The sequence below is a fragment of the Mastigoproctus giganteus genome, chromosome 5 (assembly GCF_048544385.1).
Source record: "Mastigoproctus giganteus isolate SK-2022 chromosome 5, ASM4854438v1, whole genome shotgun sequence".
NCBI classification, from domain to species: domain Eukaryota; kingdom Metazoa; phylum Arthropoda; class Arachnida; order Uropygi; family Thelyphonidae; genus Mastigoproctus; species Mastigoproctus giganteus.
Window position 1 is genome coordinate 236,610,848 of NC_143579.1, and position 18,080 is coordinate 236,628,927.

At 36.3% G+C, this 18,080-nt stretch overlaps 1 protein-coding gene across 1 annotated transcript in view; it reads left to right on the forward strand.

Moving 5' to 3' along the window:
* Positions 1-18,080, forward strand: part of Sec61alpha (SEC61 translocon subunit alpha) — a 113,946-nt gene that overhangs the window by 73,528 nt on the left and 22,338 nt on the right. Inside the window, exons 4-8 of the mRNA XM_090374461.1 lie at positions 2,568-2,778; positions 6,174-6,283; positions 6,389-6,542; positions 6,746-6,906; positions 16,591-16,731. Of these exons, the coding sequence (XP_090230587.1) occupies positions 2,568-2,778; positions 6,174-6,283; positions 6,389-6,542; positions 6,746-6,906; positions 16,591-16,731 (777 nt within the window). The remainder of the gene's footprint in view (positions 1-2,567; positions 2,779-6,173; positions 6,284-6,388; positions 6,543-6,745; positions 6,907-16,590; positions 16,732-18,080) is intronic.

Here is an 18,080-nt window from a genome sequence, read left to right on the forward strand (position 1 = left end):
ACTTGTCCCAGATAAGTATATGACTCCACCTTTTCAATTACTGCTCCTTCAATCATTATTTCCCTTTCCGTGGCATACTTGTTCATCATTACTTTTGTTTTAGCCATATTCATCTTTAGTCCAAAATCCTTACTAACTGTGCATAACTGATTAAGATTTTCCTCTAATTCTTTGGGATCGTGGCTTATAACCACAATGTCATCTGCAAATCGTAAATGGTTTAGGTACTCTCCGTTCACATTGACTCCTTTCTGCGACCAGTCTAATCTTCTGAAAGCTTCCTCAAGGGCAGCAGTAAACAGCTTCGGAGATATTGTGTCTCCTTGTCGAACTCCTTTCTCGATTTTAAATTTGCTACTGTCTTTGTCTAGTCTAATAAAGGATGTAGCACTCTCATATATTTTCTTCAAAATCATAATATACGGAGTATCTATGCCTTGTCTTTCCAGTGCCCGAAACATTGCCTTATGCTGTATGGAGTCAAATGCCTTTTCATAATCCACAAATGCCAGGCATAATGGTGTTTTATATTCATTTGCTTTCTCCATTAGCTGTGATATTATGTGAAGGTGATCCATAGTTGAGAATCCTGTCCTAAAGCCAGCTTGCTCTTTCGGTTGATTCTCATCAAGTATTCTTTCTAATCTGTTAGTAATGACCCTTGTGAACAACTTGTAGATATGGGATAACAAGCTAATTGGTCTATAATTTCCAATTTCTGATTTATCTCCTTTCTTATGCAGCAAAACTATGATTGCATTATTCCACTGCTTAGGCATCACACCTTTTCTAATGCACTTTGTGAAGAGCCTTGCCAGTTTTTGTGTTATGTCTCTTCCTCCCAATTTTAACAACTCTACAGTAACTTTATCTTCCCCCGGGGCTTTCCGATTCTTCATTTTCTTCAATGCATGTTCTACCTCATCAGGAAGAATATCGGGTATGTCGTATGTGTTGCTACTTTGCAATCCATGTTCCCCACTGCTGGTATCATTCCCTCGCTCCTTGTATAATTCTCTATAGTAGTCTTCTGCTATTTGAATTATGCCTTCTCTGCTGTTTATAAGTACACCATCGCTATTCTTCAGTTTCAGTATCATTTGTCTTTCTGTATTACTGCTCATGGCTGCTGATTTAAATCGTTTGTTTTCCCTTAATGCTTGTTCTACTTTTCTTGTGTTAAATCTTCTTATGTCCTCTCTGAGTCTCTTTCTAATGGCTTTGCATAACTCAGTATACTCAATTTTCTCCCTGTCAGTGTTTTTCTTGATCTTCATTTGTCGTCTTTGGTTCATCATGACAAGTGACTAATTTTTTCTTCTTTGGATTTCTGTTTCCCTATAGGTTTCTTGGGCTTTATCACTTTCAGAAAGTTGTAATATTTCTCGTCGATATCTTAGTCCTGAGCAGTCTGCAGAAGCTCAAACTTGTTCTTAAGTTCCAGTACATACTGCTTTTTCTCCTCCTCTGTTATTTCAAAGACCTTTGTATTATTTACTCGAGTCAGTTTTTTCCTTTCCTTTCCTACATCTATATCAAGTGTACATCTTACCATTCTGTGATCACTTCCAACATTTACCTTATTCAGGACGGTAACATCATTCACAATATATCTTCTGTTAGTGAGGGTGAAGTCGATTTCATTAGTTGTTAATCCATTTGGACTCTTCCATGTCCACTTTCTGTTCACCCTTTTCTTGAAAAAAGTGTTCATTACTGACAGTCCTTGAGATTCTGCAAATTCCACAAGTCTTTCACCTCTTATTTCTTTCACCAATTCCAAAATTTCCTATAGTTCCTCTTTCTGCGCTGTTTTGCCTTTTTCCAACCTTAGCATTGAAGTCCCCCATAATAATAGTGTAGTGGGTTTTCTGCTCATCTAGAAGACTCTCAATTTCAGTGTACATTTCTTCAACCTCTTCATCATCATGGCTCGATGTTGGTGCATAAATCATTATAATCTTTAGCTTGTACCTCTTAGAAACCTTGAATATTAGTCTTGACACCCTTGGCGATGTACTTTTGAATTCCAAAATGTTGTTTTTAAAATCTTTATGGACCAGAAACCCAACTCCACCTTCACTCCTTTCCCTGTTTCCATTAGTGTACAGCAGATTTCCACTTGATAAACTTATAAGTGATTCATTTCTTCTTCTTGTTTCAGCCAAAGAAGAAATGAATCACTTATATGTTTATGTATGCATATACAGATTCTGTATATGTATATGTTTATGTTTTAATCTGTATATGTATGCATATACAGATTAAAAAATCATTAATAAAAATATTTATTATACATTTTTCACAATCTGTTATTTGCTTTGTTACTCATCATGCACAGTGTTATTTATTTTTATTTATTATTTTAGTAATTGTTGATTTTTAATTATTTTTAGTAAAATTTTTGATTTATTAAATTGAATTTGTAAGATTTCACAAAATCATACAAATATTAAATTTTCAACGAATATACAAAGAACTAATACTCTAAACATTTAGTATCAGATCAGAATGTTATTCACAATTTTTTTTTTTTTTTCCCTTCTCTCTATTGTTTTAATGACTAGATTCCACTTTTTGGCATCATGTCATCAGATTCTGCCGATCCATTTTATTGGATGAGGGTTATATTAGCATCAAATAGAGGTACATTGATGGAGCTAGGCATTTCTCCCATTGTTACTTCAGGTTTGATCATGCAACTTTTAGCTGGTGCTAAAATAATCGAAGTAGGAGATACACCCAAAGATAGAGCTTTGTTCAATGGTGCACAGAAATGTAAGTTCATCTTCATATCTTATATGATCAGTCACATGTTTAAGATATTGATTGTTAATTAATCTTTTCAGCAGTTTTATTTTTATATTTACCCATGTATTTTATTTATAGTATTTTTGTAACCTTTATAACAAACAAATTTTGTAATAACAAAAAAAAATTGTTATTACAGAAATGTGTACTTGCACTACATTGCAAAATTGCATAATGTGATCTTACAGAATAATTTTTGTAATGCTGCATAAGTGTTTCTGATTTTCTGAAATAGGTTCAGTAATTAGCCTATTGACAAGCACATTCTGCTTTTCATGCAAGAGATTATGTAGGAGTGCTGATAACATAAAGTTCAAGTTGTTAAACGGATTTCTTTCTTTTCTTTTTTTTCTCCTATCTTTCACCTCATCTTTAAGACCAGCTACCTACAAACCCACTATAAGGAACTTCTCTATCCTCTGAAATAATTGCAAATGATGTTTTGTAGGCAAGTCTCAAAAAGTGTCAACTAGTTAAAGGATCATTACTTTATACACTGTGGTTCCTGAGCTTTATTTTTGACATTGTTCTGTTAATGGTAGCTGAGGCTGCCAGTTAGTTGTCTCAAACACTGAACATATATTTGGATCCCATTTATGAATTGCGTGTATTGAATATTTAAAGATGTAGTGCAGGGCTGTCAAACTCAGAAGTGCTCTGGGGTCACACTATTCTTGGGGTGCTAAGGGCCACACAAATGGTTCTTGGACAGCTCAGGCTATACTAGTGTGCAAATAGTATATCAGTTGCATTATTCAGCAAAATATATTAAATATTTGCTAAATAATATGCAAACATTTAATATAATTGCTTATAAAATTTGCACAATATTACACAGTATGAAGTTTGTATAACTTGCAGATTTTGTTTAAATTTTATATCAGTGTATCTTCTTTAAGTGTCACCATTTACCATTGGGTTACTCATATCTGGTGAGTGTGGGCTTGGCACACCCAGAGTCCTGAGCTGGATATCATTATTTTTCTCTCTCTTGGGGTAACTTGGGAATTTTTTTTTTTTTCTTGGTGCAGCATAAGCTTCAGGCTTCCTTGCACCGTATGGCTATTAATAATAATAATATGCAGTAAAATGTGTTGTGAAAGTTGACAGTACTTGGGGTGATTGCACAGCAAATGCTTGAGAACCACATACAGCTCCTGAGCCACAGTAAGACATGCCTAGTGTAGTGTTTCTGTAACAGCCAGATCCTTTGTTTACATCTTCATACTAATAGGACTATTAATAACTCTTTTACATCCTCCATGTTCAGAACCTAAAAATACTGTAATGTCTAGTATACTGGCAGTGGTCACTAATATGTGAACTAATGTAAGCAGGGGGCTGGGTAACTTATATTCATTGAAAATGACATGTAAAAAACATTTTTAAATTTTCAACTTTTTCATTAAAAAAAAAATTACATTTAATAAGTATCAATCCATTAGTAAAAGGCCAGGTATTGGTATATTCACCCTTCTTAGAATGAATGGTAACAAAATATGAATCCTGGGTACACACCAGTGAGCAAACATGCATGTTCAGAGTGGTAACACATAGGCTCAATTATACAGAAAATCAGATATAGAAGATGAAGTTTGAGGTATTGTCCCACTCTTCATATTTATCAAACTTAGCTCCATGTGGTTATCACCTTTTTTTTGGCCACTAAGAGTTTCACTTCTCATCAAATGAAGAGATCAAGGCAGCAACACATGAATGATTTTAATGCCAACCACAAAGCTTCTTCCCTCTAGGAATCCAGGCATTAGTGCAACATTCAAGGAAATAGTACACAATGGGAGCTATGTTGAAGATTAGTATACATGGTTTCCTTGTTTGTTTATTTAACTTTTTTGGTTTTCATTTGAATGACATTTGTACTTTTGCAGTGAATGCTATAATGACAAAGGTGGAAGGCTGAATGGAAGATGTACATCTCTGTCTGTCCGTGTGCGTGCGTGCGTGTGTGTGTAAAAATAAAATCATGTAAGGGCGATATCCTAGTACAGCCAAGCTAGGATATCGCTTGGCTGTACTAAGGGGTTGACATAAATTAAGTGATAATAATACATAAAATAGGTCAATGTTTTTAAAAAGGAATGAAATAAAAATGTAACAAGCTCAATGAACTGGAGAAAACAAGTCTGCAAAATTTAAAAGATAAATATGAGAGAATCCAAAAATCTGGGTCAAGATCAAAGCAGTTTGACAGTCATTGATGAGCGTAGATTCGAATCTATATATTTTTGAGAGTTCAGATTGAAGAGACTCTGGTCTTGGGTAGAATTTGCCACTGAAGAAAGTTCCAGATGTTAAGGTCACTTTGGTCAGTGATCAGAGTTATAAAACACTGAATGGTTTTATATTGCCTGCAAACAGTAGCAGGTACTATTCTATTTCATTTTGTTGATTCAATTGATGTTGATGGCACAATAGCTTGGCATTTAACCATCTGATGAGAAAATATTCAGACAACATGATAAGATGAAGGACAGTTTTCAAGATTAAAGGGCAGATTAGTGATGCATAGAAGTGATCTAAGATATTGATGACAGAATATTTCCATATAGTGTTTGGATTATGAATGAGAGCACACTAAATAAACTAAAATGCTGTTAGAATGCTAGACTGCTGTTAGAATGCAGTGGACTGAGAAGAGGAGTTTAGAATCCAGATGTACTCCTAAATATTTAATCTTCTTTACAGGGGGGGTTAATTTATTTTAACTTTTAGGAAAGAGGAAATCGTCAAAGGGGAAAACTGGATACTTGGTCTTCAGGGGATTGATGTGCAAACCAAAAATTTCAGTATAATCCAGGAAATTGTCAATCAGTTGTTGGAACCCTACCCAATGAATTAAAAAGGCCGATATTGCTGGAAGTTCATGTGACTTAAAAGAAAAGGAAAGAATATGGCTGAGAAGAGCAAGGCTAAGGACATGATAATGCCCATCCCATCCTCAACTGCCAGTTATACATTAAATCAGAAACAGAAGTCTGAGGTATTATCCCACTTTTCATATTTACTAGACTTAGTTCCAAGTGGCTTTCAACTTTTTTGTCTAAAAGTTGTAGTGGGGGGGGTTTGTCACTTCTCATCAATTTGAAGAGATTAAGACTTGAACTATATACCTGAAGTTAACTCTTTAATAATGAACTTATGTAATTAAATGTATGAAATAATGCTTTCCTTGTATTATAAACTTGTTTACACTTAAAGTTAGTTATAACCTAATTTTGTAAGAAAGACATGTTTGAATGATCTGGTTGTCATTATTTACTGCTAAGGTGAATTGGATATTATTAATGTTAGAGGGTGTTAAAAATAATAATAAAAATGCATTATTTTTATTTAATTTGTAGTGTTTGGAATGGTGATTACTATTGGCCAAGCCATTGTGTATGTTATGACAGGCATGTATGGGGATCCTGCAGATATTGGGGCTGGAGTATGCTTATTAATTATCATTCAGGTAAATAATAAAAATAATCCTATTAATTTTTAATAATGTTTATATTATTATTGTGTTTTGAAAATTAGGATAACATTAATAGTAACTGATATCTTTATTTTACAGCTGTTTGTAGCTGGCCTAATAGTTCTTTTGTTGGATGAACTACTGCAGAAAGGTTATGGTTTAGGGTCAGGAATTTCTTTGTTTATTGCCACTAACATTTGTGAAACCATTGTTTGGAAGGCTTTCAGTCCTGCCACTGTTAACACTGGTAGAGGTAAGTATTTCAAATTAAGAAACCCTTTGTTTTGTTGCAAGACATTTTCACGAAGCATTTTTATGCAAGTTATGTAATCTTTGTTTGGCTTAATACTTGTTTTTCTCTTAAGCTCATGTTTTAACTATTATTATTATTATTTATTTTTTTTTTTTGAATTGCACTTATTTAAAATGCATTTACAAAATATGTTAATTTTCCAGGCACAGAATTTGAAGGTGCCATTATTGCCCTTTTTCATCTTCTTGCTACAAGACAAGATAAAGTGCGTGCTCTACGAGAAGCTTTCTATCGTCAGAACTTGCCCAACCTTATGAACCTATTAGCAACTGTTCTTGTATTTGCCATCGTCATATATTTTCAGGTATTAGATTCATGAAGTATTTGCTTGCTATTAGAATTCCCATTTGCATTGTACTTAAATAACAAAGGCAGAACCTTGCATGCATTATGGCCCAAGTACCAAGCTTTTTTTGCCACCACATTTTTCATTTCTTTTGTAGAGTTCCTCAAAGGAGATATGCATCCCAATTTCTGAAGACCTTTAATTTTACTTTGTGATTGTAAGTAGCTCTATTAAAAGTCTTAAGGTAAGAGCTCAGAAGGAAAGCCACCTTTCTCATTCATTATTTGCATAATATTAACTCCATTTGTTTGGTCATTCGGTGGTAAAAAAACTCAGTTTGAGTACATTATTAAACCTCCAGAACCAGAAGGAGTTAAATGGATTTTACTACTTTTTCAGCAGTAACATCAGCTCACTCTGATTTGGACACTGCTAATGAAAAAAGCAAGTGAGACTTCTTACTTTTATACTTTTTCATTTATTTTCATAGTCTGTTCCACCTTTCCCATGGTCAAAAAAATCTTTTGCTCTTTGTTCAAAAAAAGTTATTTTGAAGCAGTGAAAGGTTTTCCATAATAGTAGAGAAGCTTTAGTCAGGGTCTTCCAATGCAGACACCTCAATCAGGACTTTAACAGCAAATGTTAAAGCAAACAAATTTTGGTGTACTTCAAGGCTTCTTCATGCTTCCATGAATACCCACAGGGAAGTTATAACAGAATGGGATTTGTTAGCAGTTTCAAGGAGGAAATAGTTGTTGACCTTAAGATTGAGTTATGCAGGCTGTGGTCCTGAGGTAATGTTCACAGCCCATTGTTAACTGCTGTGCTGTTATGTCAGCTGTAATAAAAAAAACAGTTATGGCAAAGTGGTATACACTTCTAACTGTGACTATCCAAACTATAAATAGACTATTTCTTTTTTTAAAAAAAAAGATAGTAACCTTGTTCTCATATAGAGCAGCATATGTTCTGTTCTCCTATTTCAAGCAGTCAAATCAGGTTATATTGAATTTACCCTTTCATGCTAAACCCCATCAGATGATACAGATGCAGAAATATGGTAATTTTCAGACATGAATGTATCTTCTTGTCATGTATGAACACATGAAATAATGCAGTCTGTCCTCTGTGGGTTCAAAGCACATAGAGTATATTACTTCTGCTCCCTGTTCAAACTGCAAAGGAAATCTGGCCTGTCTCTAAGATGGGTAAATTATGAAAACTTTGGTTAAAAATTTAAAAAATTCAAAGTTGAGAACAAAGTAACCTATTCTGAAGCAAGAAAACAAGTCTTAGAAGTATGCCTGCTCTTTCATACATTTCTGCTATTATCAAAAGTTTCAAGCTATGTAATGTAAATAATTGTCTTGGTATCTATGAATGCCTTGCTGGCCTGATCAGTTTCCATTTGTCAAATATCCACATTCTTGAACACAGATTATGAAATCACAGACTTAAATCATTATTGAACCTGGCAAACAACTAACTCAACAGGAATAAAAGCAAAACACCAGTGTGTTTTGTTTTGCTCACTTACTAATTACTGAAAGAAAACTGCCATACTACACCAGTATGGCCCAGATGCCAAGCGATCTTGTATAGTTGTTGGTTTTGTGTGTTTATCATTGCGACTTTTGTAGGTGATAAATTTTTTGTTTTTGTCTGGTTCCCAACTAGGCAAGCTGCTTGAAGAGCTCCACCTCCATGTGGTCTGGGCCGGGCAGCTGGGGTGGGGGGGGGAATCCCCAGCTGGCAGAGAGAGCTTTTGGGCAATTTGTTCTAAATTCCGTGGTGGGCTTTCTGTTTAATTGGTTTGTTGTCCTCTGCTGTGATTCTTTAATTATATATCATAGTAACATTTTTCTATGCCTAGAACTAGTAAGAAGATTCCTCAATCTCTGGTCAAAGTACCAGAGACCTTGGAAGAGGTGGAATCATCTGAAGAGGAAGATTTTGAACCTCTAAAAGAAGAAAGATGGGGGAACCAGGAAGAGTCCTGGGCCCTCTGCCACCAGCCCTGGTTTGCAAAAGAGTACTGATGATCTCAACCTAGAAGATTTTAGAGAACTCAATTAAATACAGAGAAAAAAGTGTGGCAACACTGCACGATGTGTCCTCAAGTGATATAGATCGATATGACATTGGGATAGGATGTCGGAGGTGGTTCAGAAACAAATGGTTGAAAATATTTCACTAAAGGCAAAGCTTGAAGTGATAATGGATGAGCGAGTCAACAGCAAGAACCTATGCTGAATCTGTGCGACTTCCAGACCAAGATAAACTTAAGACAAAGACAATCCTGAAGACTAGTATGGAGAGATTCCAGGCTAGAGACCAGGTCAAGATGGATGGTATTGCCCCAGTTTTTCCAACTGTGAGGGTAATCGCTGTATGTCCTATTAGGAATAGGCATGTGGCTGTTGAGGCAGCATCTGAAGGTGATATAAGGAAGATCAAGGACTGGGTTGCAAGTACAAGAAATGGGGCCAGGAGATTGAGAGGACTCTCCAGTGGAATCCTTGGCTTGTAGTCTTTGATGTAAGCTCTGAAGTCACCACAGATAATTTTATGGAGGAGCTTTGGAGAAGAAATTTGGCAGATGGTGGACTTACTAGAGACCAGGTTTCTTCTCAAGTGAAAGTTCTAAGAATAAAGCAAGAAGTTTTTCTGGTGTAAAATATGTGCTGGAAGTATCTGGACGAGTCAGAAGAATGCTTTTGAATTGCTCAAGAATTTTTGTTGATTGGAGCTCGAATTGGGTTCGGGACTTGCTGACCCTGGCCCAATGTGTTACAAATGTATGGTGTTTGGCCATGTGGCAAAGCAGAGATTCTGTGGGCATTGTGCTGGACAGGACCATGTGTACAAGAACTGTACAACAAAAACTGGGATGCCAAAGTGTGTTAACTGTTGGCAGAGGAAGTCTCTGTCGGCCTATGTGGCTGTTGATAAGATTTTCCCAGACTGTGTGCACGGTTGACATCCTCAAGAGGAGGACGGACTTTGGTGATTAGTTGGGTGGCCTTGGTGGGTCAGCGAGGATGACATCTGCTGTTGGTTGATGACCATATTCAGTTTGGCCCCTTCTGCTGATGCTCTGCAGAAACTGCTGATTTGTATGTTCAAGCTATGATTGTGGGTTGGTGGCTCTGGGTCTGGTGTGGCTCTGATCTTGTATTGTTATGAGTAAGTTTAAGTTATCTGACTGCATGTCAGACTTGGGTTTGTTAGATTGGTGGGAATGGAGATGCTGTCCCCGCAACGAGGCTAAAGATTGTTCTAATTAATCTTTTGTTATCAGTCAAAGATTTACTGGTTGTTGTGATAATTACTAACCAACACAAGGGTCTGTAAAATCACAGCAGAGCATGGAGTAGCATATGAGCGGAAGCCCAGGGGGCTACATAAGTTTATACTTTGACAAATGACATAATGACTCCACCAGTATGGAAGTAGATGATCGGATTGATATGAGTGATGTTGATGTCAATGTTCCACACAAAAAGTGATATGGATGATGGCCATCCTGCCTTCTTAAAGAAAGACAAACAAAAACAAGATGATTGCAAGTTCATTTTCTTGAAGAAACAATTGGATCAAGCAACAAATTCCAAACCCAAGTAATGTAGAACTTGATACAGTGAAATTTCAGAGGCTTGTTTAGAAATAGATGCGAGATAAAAGATTTAATTCAGTATATTCCAGCAGCAGCATTAAAACAGCATCCACTCCAAACTAACTTTTTGGAAAGTTACAGAGCAATAAAAAGTACTAAAGCCGATAACAGCTATGGAGTGATCTGTAATAGTGCCACAAAAAAAAGATTAGGTTGACAAAAGCAGTTTATGAGAAATCGTTGGCAAAGAACAAAGAGTGGGGATAAGGAATTATTCACATATATAAATGCAAAGAAGAGAAGGACAAACCAGATCGGACCCTTATGAAATGAACTTGTGATAGTATTAAATGCCCCAGCTGATGTTGCAGATGAACTCAACGGTTACTTCGCATCTATATTTAAAGAAGAAAAACCTTTTATGTCAAAGAAATTATGGGAGTGAAGTTGAAAAATATGTAATTAATGATATTGAAATTTCACATGATTATCTAATAAAAAAGCTTTCATGCCTACAGGCCAGTTAGGCTCCTGGGGTTGATGGCATATACCCTATAACCTTAAGGGAGGCAGCAAGGGATTGCATTGAACCATTGAGACTAATTACACTGTTCAACAAAAAAATTCTTTGAATTTGTTTCCTTTCTTAAAATAGGCAAACTCTACTAATTTTGAGTCGAGGAAAATGAATATGACTTCAGAAATTTTTTATTAGCTCTAGTTTTTGAGATACAGTACTTTTGCTATTGTCTAAGAATATAGTAATTTCAGCAGTAGTCAGAGTGAAAAGTAATATTAAAACAATCTCATATTTATATTTCCTTTTGATACAGTTGTTTTTAATTAAAACATGAAAAAAACAAGAACACTAGAAAACTGCACAGGAACCGAAAGTACTTTCTCAAAATGTGACCTATTCACGACAGCGCCTTCTTTTCGCTTTTATTCCACTGCCAGAGCATCTCTTGTTACTGTCCAACAGTAGTCAGCAAGCATAGAAGCATTCCACCTACCCTGATATCTTCTTTCCATTGCTGAAATGTCTTGGTGGAATTGCTCGCCGTGCTCATCACTCACTGCACCACAGTTGTCAGGGAAGAGGTCCAGATGAGAGTCGAGAAAGTGGATTTTCAGTGACATGTTGCAGCCTAATTGATGATACCTTTCTAGAAGGGTTGTTCAGTCTCAACATAGTTTCCAGCTCTTTGGTTTCCCAGGAAGTCATGCACAACACTTTTAAAGGATTCCCAAGCTGCATTCTCATTACCCTGGAGAACTCGCTCAAAGTTTTTATCCTTTCAAGTTCACGAATTTGCGGACCAAGAAAGATTGCTTCTGTAACCTTAGCATCACTCAACAGTGGAAATTGTCCTCTCGGGTACTTGAAAGCTTCTCCGTCCTGGTTCATCCCCTTAAGTTCTTCATGAGTACCAGTTTGATGTGTAAAGGGGGCAGAAGAATTTTGCTTCTATCAACCAGAGGATTGTGCTGGACTTTTTTTTTTTTTTTTTTTTTTGACCCAGAGGCACAGATTTTCCCTTAGAGGCCAGACTTTTCTCTTGTAGTGTGAGGACCTAGCCCGACTGTCCCACTCACACAGGAAACAGCAGTACTTTATGTATCCCAACTACATGCCCAGCAGTATTGCAATCACCTTTGGGTCTACACAGATCTGCCATTGGTGGTCTTTGTACTTCATTGCTTCCAGAATTAATTTCATATTCTCATATGTCTCCTTCATGTGGACAGCATGGCCTAGAGGAATTGAAGGAATAGCATTGCATTGTGGAGCAAAACAGCTTTTAAACTTTGCTTTGATGAGTCTATGAATAGACTCCAGTCCTGTGGATTGTGCTCCACATTCAAAGCTGTCATCAAACCATTGACATCACAGCAGGAAAACAAGTTTGAAAACAAGGAAAACAAAAAAGTGAAAACAAGGTTGTTTTCACTTTTAAAATATGGAGTCAAAGCATTCTGCCTGCTCCTGTACATGGACACCTTGACATTTTGCTGCAGAAGATTCCACTGTTGGAGCCTTGATCCCAGAAGCTCTGCTTTATCTTTCAATAGATCTAGGTCTCGAATTAGATCACTTAGTTCACCTTGAGTGATTCTGTGTGACTCACTCGGCGACTCTGGTTCTAGCACAAAATCAGGATCCTGTGATGTTGAAGGCCCAGGTTGTGACCATCATTCCTCACACTGTCCCCATCTTCATCAGACTCCGAAGTGTACTCTTCTGGAGGGTACAGGCAGACCATCCCCGTGTGCCACTGGTTGGATAGCTGATGGGATGTTGGGGTATTCCACAGTCCACTTCCTTTTTTTTTTTTTTGACATGCCATGCAGAAATAAGTTGATTACATGATTTGAAGGCTCCCTCCAAATCATTGGGATGGCAAAAGGCATTGAACGTCCTTTGTTATTCAACCATCCACACAGAGATTTACAGCATGTGTTGCAGCAAATATGAGATTCCCAGGGTTTGTCTTTATCCCCTACCTTACAGTCAATCTTTACAAGTGGAGTCAATTGGTGTTTCTGAGTGGAAAATGTCACATCACCACACACATGACAAAAATTGTCAACACTGTTAACACATTTACATGGCATCCTGGCTTTTTATGTGATTTCACTCCATAAACCTGGAAAAAAAAAAAAAAAAAAAAATGAAAGAAATGAACATTACTTTGCAAGGTAAGTGATGCACAGAAATAAAAAAAAAAAAAAAAAAAAAAAATGGTGTATTGGTTCCTGTTTCAGTGTTCCCAACCTATCTATTCTCTAGACTCCAAAATTCCCTAGTATTCACCAATATTCCCCTAAATCATAAGAGGGGCTATATCGTGGAACCAAGAGCTAGTTAAGAGTTTTAAATGTTATATTTGTGCTATATTTTATATTTTTTACTTGTGCTGAAATTAAGAATTGACTGTTTTCAAGCCAGAAACATTTTTGGTGTTGACCAGTGTTATGAGAGCAAATTACCAACCAGTCGGTCTAAATTGATCAAGGAGGCAATGATCAAGGATGGAATTCAGGATCATTTAAATAGAAATGGAATTCTGAAGGAAAAACAATGTTTAACAAATTTGGTTAGCTATTTTGACAGGGTCACTCACGAGCTGGATTTAGAGAATGATTTCGACATTGTTTATTTGGATTTCTGCAAAGCATTTAACTCAATCCCACATGAGCGGTTACTTTATAAGCTGGAACAGATTGGAATCAGGGAAAATCCTTAGATGAATAGCAGGATGGCTTCAGGGCAGGAGGCAGAGGGTTGTGATAAAGGTTATTCCTCAGATTGGTTTGATGTAAGAAGTGTGGTTCCCCAAGGATCAGTATTGGAACCACTTGTTTTTGATTTTCATAAATGACATCAATGAAGGGATCGAAGGCATGATGTCTAAATTTGCAGGTGATGTAAAGATTGGTAGATTAGTTAATGATCACTGCCAAGTAGCGCTTCTTCAGAGTGACCTAGATAAGACTTCAGGGATGGTCAGAAAAATGGCGGCTATGCTTTAATCCAGCAAAGTGTAAGGATTTAGACCTGGCGAATAGTAATCCCAAAATAACTTCTACACTTGATGTGTTTGAACTAATACCAGTAGTGGAGGAAAGGGAGTTGGGTGTTATGATACAGTCAGACATGAAGTTCTCCAAGCATTGTAGACAGGTTGAAAGGAAGGCACATGGTGTCCTATCGATGAATTTTTGAACATTTGCTAGTAGAGATAAGCATGCCATAATCTCATTATATAAGATTATTGTTAGACCAGACTTTCAATATTGTGTTCAAGTATGGAGACCATACCTAAAGAAAGATATTGTGTTTCTTGAAAGGATCCAAAGACAAGTAACTCACCTGGTGAAATTGGCAAAAGGTTGTCCGTACGAGGAAATACTTCGAATATGTGGGTTGCAGAGCTTGGAAACTAGGTGCCTTAGAGGAGAATTTATTGAGATGTTTAAGGCTCTGAGAGGCATAAGTAAAATGAATAAGGACAAAATTTTCAAAGTTATAAAAGATTCTATAACTAGGGGCCATAAATTCAAGTTACACAGGGGGGGGGAGATAGACTGGATTATTGCAGGAAGTTTTATTTTAGCCAGTGAGTTACTGGAATAAGTTACCGGCTAAGAAAACAGCAAGGACTTTAGTTATATAAACTCTAGAAGGAAAGGGGATGAATCAGATTGGTCCACTTCAATCAGTGGTTTGACTGTTGATGGTCCTGCTCAGGTAGCTGACAATCTGAATGAGTATTTTGCATCTATGTGAAGAGTTGTTAAGTTGTTATAAAATGCCAGAAGTTTATCAAACTGTAACAGGGTGCTTAATGATTTTGTAATAACTGAGAGCAAAGTGGAGGAGAAATTGTTGAAGTTAAACATAAAGAAATTGTTGAAGTTAAACATAATACAGTAATAATTCAGACACAGCATGGTTTGTTTAGGAAAAGTCTTGGCTGACAAATTTTATTGGATACTATGATGTGGTTAGCAAGGAATTGGATGTAAAAAACAATTTTGATATCATGTACTTGGATTTCAGGAAAGCTTTTGAAACTGTTGCACATATGGGGAAGGCTACTGTACAAATTTGAGCAGTATAGTATTATGGGTAAGTTGGTACAATGGATAAAAGAGTGATTGATTGGGATAAGGCAGTCTTCTCCCATCAGTGGAAATGCTCTTCGTGGACTAATGTTATTAAGGGAGTCCCCAGGGTTCACTGTTGGGCCCACTGTTGTTTTGTATATTTATCAGTGATATTGATGAAGGTATATCAGGGTTAATATCGAAGTTTTCAGATGATACAAAGGTTGTCAGGGTTGTTAATGACAGTAATGACAGTGTGCTACTGCAACAGGATCTAGAAATGTTGTGCAGATGGGCTGAGAAGTGGCAACTGAAGTGTAACACTGACAAATGCAAAATACTGCATATGAATAAAAGTAACCCCAGAGAAATGTACCAACTATGTGGTACTACATTTAGGATGGTAGGAAATGAAAAAGATCTGGGAGTTTGTACAGTCAGATATGAAATTTTCTGAGCAATGCAGACAGGCTGCCAGAGCAGACCATGGGGTATTGTCAATGATATACAGGGATTTTGATAGTAGGGAAAAGGAGGTGATTATCCCTTTGTATAAGGCCATTGCGTTATAGGGCCATGCCTTGAGTACTGCGTACAGGTCTGGAGGCCTCATTTTAGAAAGGATGTATAGTTGCTTGAGCATGTAAAGAGAAGAGCAACAAGATTGGTGAGGGGTACAAAGGGGTCCTCTTATCAAGAAAGGCTTAAGTTCTGCAAATCGCAGTGGCTAGAGACTAGACACATGCGAGGTGATCTGATTTTTGAGGCCTTTAATGGGTTCAGCACACTGAATTCTGATGGGATTCTTCCGCTTGCTCAGATTACAAACCTGAGGGGTCATAGATTCATTTTTTTTTGCTGATGCTACATAATCTCATACGCTTGCTTTCTTGCATCGCATGCCTCTATTACAATTGCAAATGACCACAACTGCATGCAGGTGGAAGGATACTGCATCAAGACAATGAGACCTCATATTGCTCATACTATTATCGAGTGCTTAGCCAGCATTAGTGTCAAATGAATGCTGGCTAAGTACTCATTTTTCCTCATCTGCCCTATAGTCCTGACCTTGCACCCTGTAATTTTTTTTTATTATTATTTTTATTATTTCCAGAGTTAAAGTAGGAGCTGCATGGAGAACGTTGAATTGTCAAAAGAAGTTGTAAAGACGTCGGAGGTGATTCTCAAATGAAAGTTCAAAAAAAAAAAAAAAAAAAAAAAAGCTTCTACCATATTTTTAAAGAATGGCTGAAATTTTGAATTAAGTGCATTTCATAAAATGGGGGAGTACTTTGAAAAGGACCATCAAAATATGGATGATTAATAAAGGTATGTATGAAAAAGTGATCATTCTTTTTTTGAACAGCCCTCATACAAATGTTCTCATGGATATGGTTTTTATGATAACTGTAATTGTATAATGGCATAGCATTTTTTGTAGATACTTGTTAATCTTCATTAATGCTTTATAGGGTTTCAGAGTTGATCTGCCTATTAAATCTGCTCGTTACCGTGGACAGTACAGTTCTTATCCTATCAAACTGTTTTATACATCAAATATTCCTATCATTCTTCAGTCTGCGCTGGTGTCAAATTTGTACGTTATTTCCCAGGTAAGTTTTTTTGTTATTATGGTGTTTGGGGTGAAAAATAAAGTTGTTTTAATTATTATTATTATATTTTAATTTGGTGAGCTCTCCAGTAAATGAGAATGGATACCTAATTAGCATAAAATCAACAACTTTCAATTACATGGACTGAGTGAAGATTAATTGGTCACTTTGCAGCTGAGATAGTTCAAATATACTGCAACTCCAGCCTGCCTCTTTTTAGTTTAAAGTGCTAGTGGAGTTTGTTCATTTAATGTCATTCTTTCAGTTGTGTATGCAAAATCACAGCAAATTCAGGCAATCAACATCTTAAATCCTTTGTTTTCAATTTTATGCAAGTGGACATGTTAATAACTAGTATAAAAGGTGTTAAGCTCTCTGTATCTAGAAGGCTGGACAAGACACATTTTATATGAATCACACACACAGGTTGAGTTGTGGCACTCTTATTCAATGATAGGAATAGTTAGCTGAGTGACACCTAGCAATTACTAGGTAGTAGATTGTTAATGAACTCCAGAGACATGGTATTATGCATTCTAAGATTATTATAAGTATAGTCTGCTGCATAGTTAAGATTTAATTAATGGAAAACTGGGTTAATTATCATGAGCAAACACAATGCATTACAATTTTACAGAAATATTTCACTTTTCTGTATGCACCAATTTCAGTTCTGCCATGGAGGACTTTTACATTAGAGATCAGAAGTAAGTATTTAATTTTAAATCTTTCATTGTAGTAGTCCCACTAACAAAGGCTGTCACAGACAAACTGCAACAAATAGTGTAGTAATTTGATGTTTATTTATGCAGTGAACTGTGTATTGCTAGAAGATTAGCAGCAAAACAACCCTTTTGATTGTGCTACTATGTCTAGAGTTCATTCTCTGAAATAGCTCTGATTAACTCAGTAGTAATTTTGGACAAAAATATCAACTCTCTGTTGATACTTTCCAATGGGAGTTACAAACCTCCATGTAGTACGAAGCTTAGTTTTTGCCAGCCAAGCTTTGTCAGAGTGGATTTCTGACATTTCTAATGTGAAACCAACTGTGATGATTGCAATTTTTTTTATTTATTATTATTTTTTTAATATACTGCACATTGCATTTTGTAATCACAGATAATGTTACCACTTTTATGAGCCCCAATAAGATGAATTCAAATAATTTGAAAAAAAATGCTGTTTATTGTAATCATCACTCCAGTTTGTTATTGCAGTTAACATATCCAGTGGAATGATTGTGTAACATCCTGATTTGTTCTTGAACTCAGACACATTGTATGGCTAGTTACTGATTTTGCTTGATACAGTTCTTATTGGTTGTTGGTGTTGTTACTCCATGAAAG